The sequence below is a fragment of the Micropterus salmoides genome, unplaced genomic scaffold (genome assembly GCF_014851395.1).
Source record: "Micropterus salmoides isolate LMB-PRFRI ecotype aquatic unplaced genomic scaffold, ASM1485139v1 Ms_hic_scaffold_4, whole genome shotgun sequence".
NCBI classification, from domain to species: Eukaryota; Metazoa; Chordata; class Actinopteri; order Centrarchiformes; family Centrarchidae; genus Micropterus; species Micropterus salmoides.
This window is the reverse complement of record NW_024043372.1, coordinates 8,890,130-8,909,179: the sequence shown is the minus strand read 5'-3', so window position 1 is coordinate 8,909,179 and position 19,050 is coordinate 8,890,130. Positions and strand designations below refer to the sequence as shown.

Genomic DNA, 19,050 nt, shown 5'->3' with positions numbered 1-19,050 from the left:
AGACCTGGGTTCAACTCCCCACTGTGACCATCCACCATTGTATTCCTGAACAAGACACTTAACCCCTTGTTGCTCCAGAGGCGTGCAACCTCTGACATATATGGCAATTGTAAGTCGGTTTGAATAAAAGCGTCAGCTAAATGTAAATAATGGTTCTGTCATTTTGTACTGCATCCACATTCATGTTTTTGCCATTGTAGCAACATGGCTCTACTGAAGGGAATATCGGTCAGTCCGCCCTATCCTTTGGTCCACTCTGAAACATCAGTTATTTGATGGACTGTCATGTTTTGTACAGAAGCTATGGTATACAGAGGATGAATCCATTTGACTTTCCCCTGTTATGTCAAACCAACCCCAACCAAAGTGAATACTTTTCTGTGTCTGCTCCCACTCGCTTCGTAGTTGAACATGGTGCTAAAGGGAGGCATCGGGTTTCCCATACTACCTCTGCTGACTCCTTCCACTGAGAAGAAGCAGCGGCTCTACTTTAAGCTACCTGATCTTGGACTCAAGTCTAGCTAGTGTCACAGATGGTCAACGGAAGGAAAACCAGAAATAGAAAGCAGACACAGAGGCCAAACAGTTTTATGGTGTTTTATTAAAAAAAACAAAATGGTACAAGCCAACACAGCAGTCCACATTGGCAAACAAATCCAAGAGGGAGCAGGCAAGAATAAAAATCCAAATAATCCAACAAGTAAATTGAAAAAAATCACCAAACACAGGGAAGGGCTTGAACACTTCATAATATGTCAAAGACAAATTGGCAATAGACAAGAAGAGCACAGACTTAGACACACGATAACGGAACAGGTGAAACTATTTAGGAAAAGCAGACAAACAAGTGGGAAAACACAGTAGAAAGTCAGGTAACAAGACACACAAAGAAGGATCCTTTTATAAGGAAACAGGAAATAAACTTATCCAAAACCATGACATTTTCTTTTAGTCTAGGTAGCATTCGGCTGTATTGCTGTAAGTCTCAGGTCTGTGTGTTAATGTCAAATACCAACAGACTTTGCCTCTACAAACATGGTCCATCATCACCACAGGGGAAAAAAATGTGTTTTGAGGCAGACAGAGAGGAAAGAACGAATAAGGAGATGTGGCAGCTCTTAATATCACGCTGCTGCCAGTGTTGACTCTTTGGGTGTGTTGCGTTTTGGATCGTGTCAGAGGCCTCGTTCTTTTAATGACACCAGTCCGGTGATGCAGCGGGGTGCTAAAGCAGAGGATCATCTGGCAAATATAACACTATGAGGAACAGCCCTGCGATGGATTGCCGACCTGTCCAGGGTGTACCCAGGACGAACTCCAGCCCCCCACAAACCTCTACGCAGGATAAGCGGTTGACGATGGATGGACTATGAGGAACACATGCTTACATGATGGTGAGGAAGGCAAGAGTCAAAACCAGAGAAGGCAATCAAAACAAACAAATCCAACAAGGAGCAGGCAGGAATCCAAAGTCCAATAAACAGGTAAAAGGAAAAGCAGACAGAACCGGGGACCCGAGACATGAAGCACACAGCAACATAACAAAGAACGATTTGGCAAGGAGTGAGTGAAAAATGGCTGTTTAGGGCTGATGAGCGAGAGTGGAAACAGGTGAGCAGGGAAGGTCAGGTTACTGCATGGCTGATGGGAGAAGTGCGAACAGGTGTGTAAATGGGTGGAACAGCCAGGTAATGTGGAAATGAGGGAAAGTCTGAGGGCAGAACAGATAGAAGATGGCAATAAAAGGGCCTGGGGAACCAGGAAAGTGGCTGGTAAGCGGACTTTATGGAAATTACTTTATGTGAATGGTGCATTTCTACTGTTTGCCTTGTGATCAACGTGATGAAGGATAAAATAATTGCAACTGTAACTACTTTCCATGGTCAGTTTACACCTCTGCTAGGTGTTCATAGTCACTAAAGGATAAAGAGTCATTTTTTCAGGACCCCCTGACTTTTCCTTTTAGCACCACAACATCAAGTGCCAGTTGACCAACCTTTTCTCCTGTTAGTTAAATGTCATGCAAAGCTAAAAAACTCTTGATTGCACTCTGAATCAGAGGGCTTTTGGGCGTATTAACATGTCTCCCATATGCATACAGCCAGTGATGGTCTTATATATTCTGATCAGAGATTCGCTCCCTGTGGTTTTGCTGAGGTGACCCAACCAATGAACAAACAAAGTGATGAGAAAAGCAACGCAGCAGCAAGTGGGCAGCCTGTTACATAATGATGGAAAGAGCCAGAAACCAGTGGCAGTGAGACAGTTTAACAGGTGGTCCGTGCAGAGTATGCTGCTGTCAATCATGAAACTGTGATAACAATGATACTTAATAGATGACTAAACCAAGAAATAAAATATTAAAGGGGGGGGTTGTCCAAATTTTCCACAAGTGGGATGATGAAAAATACATCAAACTACTCTGTCAATGAACACAACATTAAATAAACATTTTTATATTCCTTTTCAGTTACAAAGTGGCTCCATAATAAAAAAATTATTTTTAATAATTGTATGCTCACAATACAAATGTTAACTGTTACAGCTGAGGCAGATGGGAATGTAATTAATTTTGCAAGTTACTAACAAAATATTGGACAAGTTGAAATTTTGACATAATGATGAAAAGTGAAGGGATCACCAGAGTTATTATAATTCATCATGAGGGGAACATGATTGTCAAAGTTCAGAGTATTCCATTCAGTATTTATAGAGACATTTCATTCAAAACCAAAACAAAATGTCAACCTGCTCGTAGTACAAGAGGAAAAGTCAGTAGATCATCAACATCGTTAGGATTTATCATCTGGGAACCACGAATGGCGGCGCAAACTGTTCTGCCAATCCACTGAGCAGAGACGTTTCACTGGATAATTTTAAACTTTGGCCAGCTGGTGGTGCCAAGTCAGTAAGATTCATCCTCTGGGAACCACGAATGTTTGCACAACATTTCAAGACTAAGATTTTGACTGTATAATTTTAACAAAAGCTAAGTGGAAACTTCTACAACATATATCCCATGACAGAAACAACATCAGTAGCCATGTTTCCATCCAATTGTCTTGGGAATTTTAAGCGGACTTTTGAAATGTTGCTAAAAAAGAGAGAAAAGGAAACTGCGAATTAGGTACGTTTCCATTAGTTGGTTTGGAGAGAATAAACCAGGCTACGGCAAGCATAGTTATGTCAGTAGTTGAAACAAGACATGGATCTGAGAAAAATGGAGAGAGATCTTCAGGAATGTGTTTAAAGCAGGCCGGACCAGCCATGTCTCCGTGCGTAATCGGAGTAACCGGCAAGACGCAGACTGCGGAAACAGCTGATCGGACTTGAGCTACATGTTCGCTACATCAGGACTTATTCTTCTTATTATAATTTTGCCGTTTCCTCTAACCTTTTCTAAAGCGATACTTCAAAATGTGCATAAGAAAGTGTTTTGTCTTTGTTCCTCTTTTAGTGTACGTTCTTCGTAATTAAACAAAGAAATTAAGCTATGACCAGACAAACGGTCTTTAAATATATAAACAGAAAAAGGTTGCATGAAAATTGACCAAACTCTTATTAAATACTGCTCTGCCTCAGTCTGAGAGGAGAAGAATTATAAATAATTGCAGCAAAATATCTCCTCATGCTACGAACTGAGGACAACCAGTGGAAACTCAGACTAGACAGATAAATATATTAAACAATTGTTCTATAAAATTTTCTAATTATTATTTTCATTGTTATTTTAGTAATTGTTCCTTTTTATTTTTTAATTTCACATTGATGTGGGGTTTTTTTTTAGGTTTGTTTTAATATATATTTTTACTTTTTACTCACACAAACACTTTTACTGTTTTATTTACTTTAGTTGATGAACTATGAAATGAGTTGTTCTTTTGCAATTTATTTGTAGCTTTGGCAATATAGTTGAACTGAATTGAAAGAATTTAAGATACAAAAAAAAAAAGAGCCCCTGCTCTGTTTAAATTTCATATGACATACAAAATAACTTAAAAACTAACTTAAAAAATATAGTGAAATATTAATTACAGTTTTTCCCTCTGAAATGGCGTGGAGTCAAAGTAGCAGAAAAATTGAATACTCAAGTAAAGTCAAGGTACCTCAGTACTGTGCTCAAGTACAGTACTTGAGTATGTATGTGTGTATTTAGTTACTTTCCACCACTTAAATTCAATTACATGCATTAAACCCTTTTTGTTGTAAAAAGTAGATTTTTATGTTGAACTTCTCTACTCTTCTTGGTCTGAACTCTTTTTCTTCTATTTTACTTTGTTGCAAGAAAAGCATTATAGTGTAAAAGGAACAAACAAAATTCTAAACGCAACACTTTTTTGTTTTTGCCCCCATTCATTCTGAGCTAAACTCAAAGATCTAAGACTTTCTCCATGTACAGAAAAGGCCTATTTATCTTAAATATTGCTCACAAATCTTTCAAAATCTGCATTACTTAGCACTTCTCCTTTGCCGAGATAATCCATCCACCTCATAGGTGTGGCATACCAAGATGCTAATCAGACAGCATGGGTGTGCCTTAGGCTGGCCACAATAAAAGGCCACTCAAAAATGTGCGTTTATAATTTTGTTGAGTGTAAGTATACAGAACAATATACAAGTAGGGTACATAAAAATACACAAATAACAAGAATTTTGCCACGGTTAGTCTATATTATGTATGGTTATTTAGAGAGGTCCACTTACGTTTTCACAGCCGTTTTGGTATTGGATTGAGAAATTTAATTTATATAATAGACAACCTCCATGGAGGAATAGTACAAAGAAATAAATGCACTTCACAGTATACTTTTATTTTCTTTGGGATATTTTGCTTTTATAAAAGTCAATCTCCCACATCAATGCAAATTTCCTGTAAACATGGTCAATAATGAATCTGCTGAAGTTTAGCCAGAAGTTGGTGGTGTGCTGGTGGTGTGTAAATGAGGTCAAAAGAGGTGCAGAACAGTTTCTATTAACAATCAAGAATTTGTGAGGAATCATCCAGACCTTTTTTTAGAGACGGTGTCATTTACACTTTAAATACAGTCTATGCAGTTACAAATCGGTTCCAATATGATACAACATGTGTAATATGTACAATTTCTTTCTGAAACAAGGCACATGTTAATATTGCTAAAGGTCGGAGATTTATAAAAAATTGAATTCATCTCTTACAAAGATCTTTAATCAAAACAAAAGTACATAAAATTGCAAAATAATAGAACAGGACATATACTTTATAAACAAAGAACAAGGGGCATCATGTAACAAACAACAAAGGCATTAAGAAAAATATTTAAAGCGTAACATACTGTATACACTGTTTTGAATGCTTTACTATTCTTTGAACCAAATAAAATTTCAACATTATGTTTCATTTTTTTCATAAAATGTGCTAATTGCGGTTTCTTCTCGGACTATTTACCGTGAATGTAAAATTTTCTACATAAAATAAAGAGGTTCAAAATATATATTAATTTACAATCTCAATTCAGTTTTGCTTTATTGGCATGAATGTCCAAGAACAATATTGCCAAAGCTCAAAAGATAATACAAAAGAACAGTTCATCTCATGCAGTTCATTAAATAAAAAATTTAAAAAAACGTAAGTGTGTGTGTGTGTGTAATTTTTTTAAATGATTAAACATCTAAATTAAAAATACTAAATAAAAAATATTTGTAAAAGTAAACGTGTGTTTAAATTAAATATAAAAATAAAAGTAAAAACCGTAAGCGTGAGTACATTGTGAATTCAATTCATACAGTTCATCAAATAAATAAATAAAATAGTAAACGTGTTTGTGCGTGTGGAAGTAGGCTATTTTAGTCTTTCAATCAATATCAATCTTGTTATAAATAAATTACAGGTCGGAGTTCTTCATCCCAACATCACGCCCGTTACGTCATTCTCGTGTCGTCACCATGTCGCAGAAGAGGGAGGGGTGAGAGACGAGGGTGCTCGCTGCTGATTGGTCGGCTGTCCGGACTGCCTGAAGCGGTATATAATCTGTGAGTACAGCTCTGAGCGGCAGCTCGAGGTTTGTGTAGCACACGTGCGGAAGAAACCGGATAAAACGCGTGGAGCAGAGCTGCGAAATGACTGACTGAGAAGCAGCAGGGGAACATAACATATAAACATATTCTCCCCTTTTGTGTAAGACTCCGATAGCTGGAGGAGGACACAGAGAGCCGCATCACCAGGAAATATCTGTGAGTCACCTTCATCTTGAATTCATAACGTTAGGTTGTATAAAGAGATAGATGCGTGAAGCGCATGCGGGACGGTATGCGGGTCTGAGATTAGCACGTGTGTCATCGGGGTGTCGGTTATTACGCTTGTTTTATACAGTAGCTTTGTGTTAACGGTACTCAGTGAGTGCAGGTCTCTGTCCTCAGCTCACACTGACGTGATGGGAGTCGTGCAGTTCACCGGCGGAGGGGGGGGGGGGTCTCAGACAAATTTCCAGTCACACACTTTGACGTCTCTCCATGTTTCCGGCTAAAATCTGCCTTTAGACTGTGGTGGAAGAAGCATTCAGATGTTTTAACTTCAGTAAAAGTAGCAATACCACAGTGTAAAAATACTCTGTTACAAGCGAATATTGGCACCAAACTATAGCCAACTTCGCATTGCAGCACCCATGCTTAATGCATATTATATTACAGGATTATAACAAGTGATGCATTATAAGCATCGTTAATGTTGCAGCTGGTAGAGGTACTGATTGGTAGTTTAAATAATAAAGTATACATCATAATATATTTTTTATTAATGTAAGACATTAATCTAAATCTGCAGAAGTGTAATGTAGCATACAATGGAAATACTCATGTGAAGTAAGTACAAGTAGGCCTAGTACAGTAGCCTGCTTGAGTAAATGTTACTTTCCCCTAGAGATGCTCACTTGATCAAATTTGTCTCCCCAGGATTTATAATGGGAAGACTTAAGTTTGTTGTCCGGGTCAGTTTGGGAATAAGAATTTAGATGTTTTGACGTAACATTTAGTCTACAAGTGAAAAAATGTATTGACTTAAAACGGTATTAAAAGTAAAAAAATATATACGCTACATTATCCAAAACAGCATGAATAAGTAGCATTTTAATGTTGTCATGGTGGAGCTAATTTTAACAACCTAGTTAAATCTAGGTAGTTAAATGTAGACAACAGTGCATCATAATGTACTAACTGAATATGTTTTAGATGTAAAATCTTAATTCAGTGAAGTAATTTTCCCCTCTTACATGTGGTGAAGTACAAAAAAACACAAAAAAGTGAAGACAATGCAGAAGTGTATTAAACCTGCATTCATTCTGGCCTGCAGGGGGTGACATTTTATTGCATAGGCATCTATGACAAAATTAGCTTACTTCTCACTTATTACCTCAGTAAACATTTCACTAATGAGTTTATGGTCTCAATCTCTAGTTTCAAGTCTTCTTTAGCATTATGTTAAGTAAAATAGATAAAGCAGGATGTTTTAGGGCGTGGCTACCTTGTGATTGATAAGTCGCTACCACGGCGGCATATCAGGCATAGCAATGCATATCCGTCCCCAGCTACACCCTCTTGTGTTTCCAAAAAAAAAAAAACAACCCAAGATGTTGGCAGCCAAAATGTCAAACTCGATGGGTGATGTCCTGGTACCTACATCCACTTGAGTAAATGTATGTAGTTAAATTCTAGGGCTGCTGGATTATGGGAAAAATCATAATCACGGTTATTTAACACATACATTTACTAAACTTTTGCAATTAAATGCTTAATTCTTTTAAATTATTATATATGAAATAAGAAAATTTAATTCAGCAGTATTGTCTTTAATTAAACAGCATGTTAGAGGATGCTCAGTGCTTAAGAGGGGCGGAGTGGCTGCCTGGGGTCTCCGTGTATGTGTGCTTAGCAGGTGACATGTAAACTACTGACAACAACTTGTTACGTTTATATAATGCTGAAATCCAACCGTGGTGTTTTGTCAGGATATTCAGTTACTTAAACCAGCAGGGAGTAAGAAAAGAATATGAGTAGAGGAAAAGTCCACTAGCTGCTAATTTATGCAGTGTAAGATGTTTTAGGCTTGAGTTAGTAATAGTGACTAGAAAGTTAGCCAGTCACCAGTGAGTCACCAACCAGTCAATGTTTGTCAGTTTTGATTGATAACGTTGTACCCACCTACTAATCGACAACTTTGTTAGACTGTCTGTATTACTACACACCAGTTAATTCGGTTTATAAAGAACAGTTTCTGCACAGATTCCGGCAGGCGTTTTGCTGTTCAGTGGGCAGATAATTAAAATCTCATTAGCCGTCTGGCTTGTGCAGATGGCAGATGGGCCGTCCAGCCGCAGGATGACTTCAGAAGGGCAACAGTACAGGTGCCAGATGGAGCATTCCTGTGTTTGCTGTTGTGAGTCATGGGGGGCGTCACTTAACACAAAAGACGGCTTAAATTCAAAGAAGTGTCTGCATTAAAATAACAGCAGCAGCTGGATAAGATTTGACTTTGCTATATTTGCATCAGAGGAATATGACTCCTGTGAGAGTCACGTTGACGACTAGGGCCGGATCTTCCTTTGTTCATTCCCCGGACAAACTTCAGCAGCGCTCCAAGACATGGATGCTCACTATCTCACTTGTTGTTTGCCATTTTTCATGAACCCCTTGTTTGTCCCATCCGACAAAACCATGAAAGAAATTACTTTGGCTGGGCGTTGTTTAAAATCTTTTAATAATAGAGCCGACACAACCACCAAAACTGTTTTTTTAAGAAACCTTTTTGAAGCATATACACATTTTATTTACACTCATTTTTATTAAAGAATAGATGACAATTATTTTATTTTTTCAGTAATGGAGAAGTTATAAACCTAGAAGTAAAGGTCACAGTTGGCTCAGCAGGGATTATTTTACTATGTTAATTGCAAAATATCTGGTAAAATTTAAAAACTCTTTGTTGAAATCCTGTATTTGATTCCGAGGTGTTGAAACAATGGCTTGTTTTGTGAATTGAGCTTCTTTTTATTTTTTTAATATGCAGTTATATGATTATGTAAGTGTGTTAGCACTGATTATCCAACTGATCTGAAACGTGGCTTGCATCATCACCCAGCACATATGTGTTTACGATTGTTGACTAATTCACACGCACACACTCATTGTGCACGCCTAAGGAAGAAGTGCGGTGTCATTGTTGTCATACGGTTTTGATAAGTTAATCACGTGATGCGCCTGAAGGATAAACTTTCACTGGCAGTAATTGACTGTTACTACTGCCAATATCTGGCTCATTGTAGAACTTTCTTGTCTTCCCAGGTGTGTTGATGCCGCAAATAAATAAAACTGACAGCCTTTGGTTTGAAAATTACTTTAGCTAATCAAATCTGAGTGTGGCTGCTAGGTTGTAACAAGATGTGGTATTATCTGATTAAGTTTAGAAATCAGTTGACGAACGTTGCAGTGTAAACCCGAAAGAAAAAACTTACCTTTGTTTGCAACATCATTATTATTAGAAAATTTCCTCGTTGCTATTGAGCCATGGAGATAGAGATTTAAATTGTAATGTAAGGTTTTGAGACAGTGAAGCTGAATGGATGAATTCTCTTCTCAGTCCATAAATCTAAGCAGGACACATTTTGTGTCTCTTACTGAAGTTTGTTGCACAGAGTGTAAAAACCTGAACATCAGGTGTGTTAAATGACAAAAAGTTGTTGCATATTTTCACTTTAACTTCTCACCAGATTTGATGCTCCCTTTTCTTGCAGCCAGAGGAATAAACATGGTCTGCAGTATAGAATATGTTTCCAGTTATAGTACATGAGGAGGACAATGAGAGGCAACAACACGAACAGTGAAATTGCCAACAAGTCCTCAAACCTAAAGGACAAAATAGGTCTGATTTTCACAACATGTAATTACTTTTAATCCACTTTGTTATTTAAAATAAACACAACAAAATTACAGTTTCTTAATGAATAAACACAGAAAGCATTGGGCTCCTCTGACTCTCATGACTGTGGTTCTGTACTGTAAATCAGGCGTTAGTCACCTTTTCTTGGCAGATATGCTCAGTACTTTCCAAAAATGAAAGAAAACTAATTATCCTGTCAGTTCAAGGAAAGTGGGCTAGTAGGGTTGCACGTAGTCATGTACAGTGTGTGTGTGTGTATGTCTGAGCTCTCCAGTAAAGTCTTTGGCAATGAAACATACTCTAGGCCGGGCTCTGTGCCAAGCTCTGCACTGCACTTATGTAACCCTCTTTATCTCTCTCCCAACCTCTCTCTCTTTTTTTCATCACTCATTCTGCTTCATTCGTTCCTCTTTTTCACCTCCTCCCCTCGCTCTCTCAGCTCTTGACTGTGTGTTTTATTTCCTGTCTGCTTGTGTAAGCATGACTTTGCAGATTGTTAAAACCAGCCGACACCCGCCGCTTAGCGCCGCTGTACTCATCTCAACTTCCCCCGAGTGACAGTTGACATCGTGATCTATATTATGTTTCACACTTTTCTCGGTCTAAGCCCTCCTGCCACTTTGCCTATTTCAGACACTATTATTAGGTTCTTTTAATGTTTAACATTTAAGAACTTTGACTTCTTTATTACTTGAAAAAAAAAATTGTTGTAGAAAAACCTTTACATTTCTGAGATGAACGTATAAAAAAACACTAAAACTCAGGTCTTTATCAGGGCTATTACTGAAAATACCAAAAAGTTACAGCCCCTGTTTTATATCAGATGGTTCAAGCAAGAAGTTCAATAAAAAATGCAAAAACCAACAGAGTGTTAAGATCAGGTGACACATGACTTGGTATTTCTTGAGAAAGTATTTGCAGCAGAACAAAGAAACCTTTTAACGTCCTACTCATGTGCTTTGGAATTGAGTCAGAGGCTCACATAGGCTATTTACATTTTTTACTTACTGTCATATACATATCAACCATTATATTGAGTTAATCTTAATGTCTTTAGTGATGTGTGACACATGTGTGGCTCTTTATAGACTCTTTATAGGCTAGACAGGTTTTCGGATTAATTTGAAATAAAATGTCATGTCTTTAGGTTCTGGACAATAAATAGTAATTGATTGTATCTCATTCTTTCATCCCTGCCTATGTTCACTCCTTCACCTCTCTTTACCGTCACACACACACACTCTCTCTCATTTCATATGTTGGTTGTGTTGGGAACTGTGATATCGGTCTTTGTTTAGTTGAGGTCATGTTGCTATGTTAAACAATGAGGTCAGACAGAGGTGTGTGTGTGTGTGTGTGTGTGTCTAAGGGGTCAGTGGAAATGTACTGACTGACCATTGTGACCGTTGACATGACTTGGAAATGATTAACTAATTCACCCTTACTGCACTTTCCCAGCTTTAGATAATAGTGGTAAAAATGGAAATGATAATGATGTTGCAGGGCTAATAAGACACATTCTAATAATAATAATAATAATAATAATGTCTTTCTCTTCTCAGTCGAAATGGATCTTCATGATAAAGAAATTATTCCCGGAGAGATTTTTCCTGTGGTGATCATCGGTAAGAAACACACACAAAGATGTCATAATTGCACTTCATCACGTCATTTTGATTGTGCAGTAGGAAAAAGCAGCAGCTTGCTTGGGTGGTTGGAAACTTTGTGCTTTTTTACTACCTTCTCAGAAACACTTGAATGCACCAATAAACAATAGATGTCCATATAGTTTAAATTAGGTTAGGTAAACTTGACAAACATAGGATGTATTAACCATTTTAAGTGCAACTAGACGCAAGGAAAAAATATATTTTTATTGTCTTGCAAATAAGAGTGAATTGAAATGTGAAGTGGCACAGAAGTGAGAAAGGAGGGTTTTTGTCCGGCTGTGGAAAAATGTCTGGGATAGAAGGATCATTATTAAAGTCTTTCTTTTGCACCTTGGCTCCTGGATTACAACATACCAAAAACACAGCGGTGCGTGGAGTTAAGCAACACGTTGACGAGGAAAGCGCTGGGACGAATACTCACAAAGTGTTTACTAATAATTGATTACAGGCTAAAAGCTACATAGTCTGAGAAAGTGTTCACATTAGCCACAGCAGGAAGAGGGAGATGCAGTGTTGCACAAAGTAATGATGTAGAAATTAAAACTGTTTATTTAGAAAGGATTCTCAATGTTAGAAGTGTGTTTACTTAGGAAAACTACACGCTCCTGTGGTCAAGTTCGTAGCTCATCGGAAAAACTACTATGCACTAACCTTTATCTTATGAAAAATGTATCTTATTTTTTTTACAGATTAAAGACAAACAGACAAATTTCAGGGTAACTATTTTGTTACACATTATCACGATTACAACATAATGTGTTTTATTTGTCTGCAAATGAGGTCAGGATTTATTTTGTTGGCTTAAAAAGTAAATGTGTGATATCCTTTAGTCATCGTGAGCAGGCGAGGTTTTACTGCTTCTGTGTGTGTGTTCTTGCTGAGTCATAGGCTTGTTGTAGGGTTTGATATGCAGTATTCAGATTTGCTGAGTCATGTTACAGCCCCGATGAGTTTCATGTCGTATTCATCCAGTGACTGAGCAATGATAGTATATATTTTTTATTTAGCTGTGGCTGTTTGTTACTTCAGAATATAAAATAAATGCAGATTACTGCAGGTAGAAGCATATAAACCAAGTAATAATAATCTTTATTTATTTTATTACCACCTAAGTATAGACACTCTTTGCCAACAACCAGAACATTATATATGGGAAGAATATCATGCCATGTTTGAAACTCTGTCTTTAAAAACTTGACATCCAACAAAAAGGTTTTGCAAGATTCAAACTACATTTTGAGTGCTTGCATTGTGTTTTTAAAAAAATGAATCTCTGCAAACATTACATTATTTTGTATTTGAGTTTTCCTTTTTTACAGCTGTGGCACTTTTTTCACTCTTAAGTTTTTTGTCTCTTTCTCTCTCTCCGTCTTTAAGGTAATGGCCCATCGGGGATCTGTCTGTCATACCTGTTGTCAGGTTACACCCCCTACCTGTCACCTGAGGCATCGCACCCCAACCCCCTGCTGCACAGCAAGCTGGGAGAGCAGCCTCACCTGTCGCTGCTAGAGCAGGTAACACACACACACACACACACACACTCTCTCATATTAGGTTGTTTCTGTTTCAAAAAAAATAAAATACAGTGGTTTCAATTCAATGAAGGATCATAAATGCGAACAGTACCCTCACAGTGTCTCTCCTGTCTCTCCAGGATCTGGAGTTCCTGTGTGAGGGGTTGGAGGGGCGATCGTCCAATCCGGTGGCCGTGCTCTTTGATTCGCTGCTCCTCCCAGACAGTGACTTTGGATTGGACCACACATCTCCGTTGGAATGGCGCTACGAGCCGGAGCGTGCCATCCCTCACCTGGTGCTGGGCAAGGGTCCGCCTGGAGGAGCCTGGCATGTATGTAGCTAGAATAAGCTCACTGACCATCTTTAAAAAAATAAATATATATATATGAGAGAGAGAGAGAGAGAGATGAACCCACATTTCAGGCATCAGCATCATATGACTTTTGTTTTAATTGATAGTAAAATCTTTCTTTAAATTTCCTGGCATGCTAAAACCCAACAAGGTATTTGTATTTGCCCATGTTCCTGAAAACAAATTTACTTACCAGAAATTATGGTAATGTATGCAAACATGTTCCCCCTTGTCAGCTGCTTATTTGCACACACTGTCAATACAATGTGCAACGTGACTGCAGCTTGACATTTGAATGAAACAAGAGTTTAATTAGGTTTAATACCTTTTACTAGAATATATTGACAACAATACAGGTAAATACAGCTGAGTTTTTTGTTTTAATTTATTTTTTATTTTGTGTGTGCTGTTCGCAGGCTATGGAGGGCTCCATGCTAACTCTGAGCCTGGCTAACTGGATGGAGCTTCCTGGACTCAAACTGAAGGACTGGATGAGAGAAAAACGCAGGTCTGTCCACCATAAAACCAGCAGTACACGTGACTCACAACTCTTGTGTGCTAAATACACAACAGGGTTAATAAAATTTGATACACATGCATGACTTTAAGTCGATATACATTCAGAATAAACTTCTCAACTAGCTGATGTTTTAGCTAACTTAAAACTTTGAACTTCAAAGTTTTTTACTAGCTGACAACCTTAAGAAACTTGTTAGCTAACTGACAACCTGAAGCTATTAAAGTGTTCATGACATTGTGAACAAAGTTGTTTAGTGCGCTGATACTTCTGACACCTGCACTTGAAAGTTGTTGCCAAGCTGCCAACTTCAACAAATCTTTTAGCTAGTTGACAACCTGAACAAAAAATTGTTTGGTAGCTCACACTTGTAAATGCTTTGTGCCATGACTATCTATTTATCTATCTATCTATCTATCTATTTATAAAAAAGGGTCCCATGTTGTATTTAATAACACATCTGTGTATACATTTTGCATTTAAAGATAACGTCATGTTTATTTTTTTCCAGAAATGTACGAAACGACCGGGCCACACCAGCAGAGATAGCCTCCTACTACCAACACTACGTTTCCCAGATGTCCCTGGAGCAAAGCTTTGCCTGTGGAACAACCGTCACTTCTGTAACCAGACAGCCAGGCAACCAGGAGGGGTCGCCGCCCTGCTGGAGAGTGACAGGACTGCAGCGCAGAGAGGGGGAAGAGCTGGGAGGTACAGTGAATTAAAACACTTATTAGTGTTACAGCATGTTGTTAAAAATTTAATCAAGTGCCACATATTCACCTCCTGTTTCCTCCTTCTGCTAGATGGTTCTTCAGTTTCGGAGGAGGTGCCTTTCTCGCTGTTGGCACACAATGTGGTGTTGGCGACGGGGACCCACGACATCCCGGCCAGGCTCGGCGTGGAGGGTGAGTCCCTGCCCTTCGTCTGCCACTCTTTCTGGGAGCTGGAAGCAGCCATCTCTCGCGGCGAGCTCGACCAATCTTCAGACCCGGTGCTGGTGGTGGGGGCAGGGCTTACAGCGGCTGACGCAGTACTGGCCGCCCACCATCTCAACACGCCCGTCTACCACGCCTTCAGACGCTCAGTCACTGACCCTGACCTCATCTTTAACCAGCTGCCCAAACTGCTCTACCCAGAGTACCACAAGGTGAGGAGACTTTGATACCTGCAGCTGCTGATGGTTTTCCAATATTACTTAATTAACGTGTTTACAACCTGCAGAAAAGTCACATGCTTGATAAATGACTTAAAACACCTGGTTATTCAAATTATTGGCGATTTAATTTCCTGCTGACTGTACTTTGGCCTCCAGGTTCACCAGATGATGACTCAGCAGCAGTACCAGCCGAGCCCTCAAACACAGGACCACGTCCAGAACCACCATGACCACTCCACCCCTCCCTCTCGTGCCTCCCTCTCTCCATCCTCCTCCAGCACTTCTTCGCCACCCTCCTCTTACCCGGGGTACCTGAGCTTCCCACGCTATAGGGTCGTGGCATTCAGACCCGACCAGAAGTGCGTTCTGGAGTCAGACTCTGGCCAGCGTATGGTAGTCCAAGTCTCCAAGGCACTCGTTCTGATCGGCGCCCACCCCAACCTTACTTTTCTGAATGACAATGGGCGTCCACTTGGCATCAACCCTGAGGAGCCAATCACGTGCCGGAGGAACCCAATTGAGGTTGACCCATTCACAAACAGCGTGGTTGCGGCAGATGGGCCGGGCATGTACGCCATGGGGCCGCTAGTTGGTGAGAACTTTGTCAGGTTCCTGAAAGGAGGAGCGCTGGCTATCGCTAGCGACATCGCCAAGAGACAGAGGCGGGGAGGGGGGGATTTGACCACAGACAGATGGTTGGACAGACGAGTGACCACACTGACAGGAGCAGAGGTTTGTGGTCTGGATTCCTAGTGGGTTTCCTGGGACAGGAAGGTTGAGTCAACTGAAGCAAACCGACCTTCTCTGATCTGATCCAAGCCAAAAGCTCAAGACAAAACAGGAACTGCTGCTGATTAAAACCACGGGGCATGTTCACAGAGAAGAAATCAGACACGCTGCTAAGTTGTTTCAGGGTGTGAAACAAGTGGCCTTCACACCTGGACTGGCACCCTGAAGGCTGAAGCAGCTTGAGAAAACCTACAGAAATACAGACCAGTCATGTGTAAGTTTGATAGATGGAAGGAGGAGAGACAGATTTGTGTTTGGGTCTTTTAAAAAAACAAAGTTACAAAATACTTTTACATGGTTGAACAAGGATTAAAACATTTCAGGAGTGCAATGAGGCAAATAATATCAGAGATTTAAATAATACAAACATTTAATAGAACAAAGTACCAAACAATAATATAAGATAAAAGAATAAAATTGAATAATAAAAATAAAAGTTGACATGTTTACCATTTGATTATTAAAGAATTGTGATGATGATTAGTGAGTAAGACTTTTTACAGTAAAGAATTGATTGCCCTCCAGTGGTCAAATAATGGCAGCACTTCATCAAAATGACCTCAAACGGATCAGCCACATATTTGGATTCTCTGTAAAGCAGCTCTTAAACAGTCAAACACCAGAGTTTATGCCTGACTCCTCTTATTTACATCCTGCGGTAGATTTTTCATTGGTTCAAATCATGTAGTAGCAGTCATAACCTGTAAATACAACTCGGTCACATGACAGTTTTCTAACTTTGTGAGCTGATGAGGACCGACACAAACAGAGGCGGTGAAGGAGATCGAAAAGGGTGGAAAAAGAAGGAATCGAGAGGCGGCGAGGGAGTAAGATGAAAATATGACGCAGCTCTGGTTCGGTTGTTTATCACTAAGAGAGCCTTGATCACTACAGTAACTTCATGGTTAAAGTCTATCATACATGACCTAAATGATGCGCGTTGCCCCAGCCTTGCTCTTCTTAACACGTTTCCATTGCAATATGTGTAATATGTGGGCAGTCGTCTGTTTGCAACACTACACTGTTACACTTGCTGTTTCCAAAAGCTGGTAAAAAGTTAATTCCTTCTTTTTGTTTTATATAATTTTTTACGTATATGTCTGTATATTATGGGTTTGCTTGTTTTGTGAATCTATGGTGCTTTATTTTCCTATGTTAATATACTTTTTAGTCATCTAACAGCCAACTCTACCTACCTGATGTCTTTGTAAATCTTTGATTATGAAAAGATTTCATACTTGACAAGAGAAACATGTATAAATATATTTTGTATAATTCTTCTCACTGAAAATGTTTAATTTGCAACTGTAACGTAAAGGAAGCCCGGCTTCACTGTGAACTTCAATATGAATGACAGATGACCGGCACTGGTATTTAAGCCCTATTTGCATTGGTTTAGTATTACTATTATGTTATTTCCACATTAATATGGAAACAAGAAAAATTCTCTTCACATGAGTAATATTGTGATATATAATGACCATTGTTATTATCATGGACAACTAAGCAAATAACATTTGAGAAGCTGTAATTGGACAATTTATGGCATGTTTGCATAAAAATATTACTTGAACAACCAATTGATCGTCAAAATTGGTGACTTAACTTTTTGTCAAGCAAAGAGTGAATTAATTGGCAGAACGTTTCAGTTCATCCACAGGCAGAGTTGCAGTTTTTTTTTTTTTTTTTATCAGTTTGAGTTAAAATAAAATTGCCTTTTTAAAACACACTACATACTTATTATTTCATGTCTGTTTTTATTTAAGGGTTAATACACATCACTCTGAGATAGATTTGACAACTAATGCCTGAATGCTGATGGTGAAGTCTACAGGAGCCAGCAGTGTCTTAAGACAATTCACAGCAATAGATTTAGTTTCACAGCAGAATAAAAATGGCTCCATCTTTTTATGCAGTGGAAATCTTGTCCAGTCTTTTTTAACGCAACTTGCTTGCAGATGTTTGTTTGAATGGGGTGATTCATATCATCATAATAACTTTCCATCTGTACTGACAGTCAAATCTTTTCCATATTCATTTGTCAATGGGTTTCTATTAAAAGGACTTTTTTCAGAAGACATGTTTTGTTGTGCTTTTTACTCTCTTTTTGGACTTTGCTGTATGTCATTTCTCCTGCATGTTATAATGCAAAACTTAAGATTCAAATCTTGCTTCTTTAGACGTTTAAGGCAAGTTAGCACATTCATGTTCAACATGTGCTTTAGGGGGAGGCCAGTGAGGCAGCACAACTTTATCTTTTATTGTATTTTTACCATATTTCCGCCCTCCACTCCATGTAAAACTAGTTTTTGAATAAAAATGTTACCAGATTTTAACCACAGAAATGTTCAAATGTAGACAAAACCATAAAGTACAGAGACAAACACACAATAAGGAATTCATATCAGTAAGGAATTGTTTTATTAATAATTTAAATGTTTGTTGTTTAATTCATGTGACAGACAGGTGTCCCAAGGCAGATGCAAGATGGTGGGCCTAGCGTTCCCAGCTAATAGCATGGAAGCATTAGTCAGCAGTAGCGCAATGACACGGCAAAAATCAACTTAACATTTTGTTGTAAAAAAACCCCCACCTGATTTTAATATGTTTAGACACAATATGGCACTTAAAGATTAGAAATGACATGTTTTAACCTTTAAACTTGTTAAATTGTTAATACTGATGAATCAATGCAGTTTTAGTGGTCAGTGGAGCAAGTTTTAACTACCTTATACAGTAAGGTCAAGTAGTTTAGTTCAGTGGCTCCCAACCTAGGGTTCAGGCCCCTCCAAAGGGTCACAAAATAAATCTGAGGGGAGAGAAAAAACAAGTTTCTGATCCATACATTCCTATAAAATGAAACAACTGAACACTTAGAGGAGAAAAGTTCCATCCACGACATCTGAGACATGACAATGGAGTAAAACTGGACCAGCCACTGGTTTAATCTGTAACTGATTGTACTTTGTGTGCTTTTCCATGTAAAATCTTAATTTGAAAAGTAACTAGTAACTGCAGCTGTGAGATAAATGTAGTCAAATAAAAGTAGAATATTTCACTAAGAAAAGTAGTGGAGTAGAAGTAGCCTAAAAAGTCGCACAGCTCTTTAGACAGGATGAGATGTGGATTAGCAGTTTGACA

At 38.6% G+C, this 19,050-nt stretch overlaps 1 protein-coding gene across 3 annotated transcripts; it reads left to right on the top strand.

The window, feature by feature from the left end:
• Positions 1–1,684: 1,684 nt before the first annotated feature.
• osgn1 (oxidative stress induced growth inhibitor 1) lies at positions 1,685–17,987 on the top strand. 3 transcript variants are annotated; one of them, XM_038696930.1, is made up of 8 exons: positions 1,685–1,772; positions 11,470–11,532; positions 12,955–13,091; positions 13,232–13,423; positions 13,861–13,952; positions 14,473–14,672; positions 14,768–15,111; positions 15,277–17,987. In XM_038696930.1, exons 1-8 carry the CDS (start codon positions 1,700–1,702, stop codon positions 15,871–15,873), a joined length of 1,698 nt encoding a protein of 565 aa, XP_038552858.1. In that variant the 5' UTR covers positions 1,685–1,699; the 3' UTR covers positions 15,874–17,987. The 3 variants fall into 3 exon arrangements, with proteins under 3 accessions (XP_038552858.1, XP_038552861.1, XP_038552860.1); XM_038696933.1 differs by lacking the exon at positions 1,685–1,772 and adding an exon at positions 5,874–6,009; XM_038696932.1 differs by lacking the exon at positions 1,685–1,772 and adding an exon at positions 6,026–6,210.
• The last annotated feature ends 1,063 nt before the right edge of the window (positions 17,988–19,050 follow it).

Excerpts from the sequence above, each read along its gene's own strand:
- osgn1 (XM_038696930.1), top strand. The coding sequence starts at position 1,700 with ATGAGGGAAAGTCTGAGGGCAGAACAGATAGAAGATGGCAATAAAAGG. Across the intron at positions 13,424-13,860 it reads CGCCTGGAGGAGCCTGGCAT|GCTATGGAGGGCTCCATGCT; the intron begins GTATGTAGCTAG and ends TGCTGTTCGCAG. Across the intron at positions 15,112-15,276 it reads TCTACCCAGAGTACCACAAG|GTTCACCAGATGATGACTCA; the intron begins GTGAGGAGACTT and ends TTTGGCCTCCAG.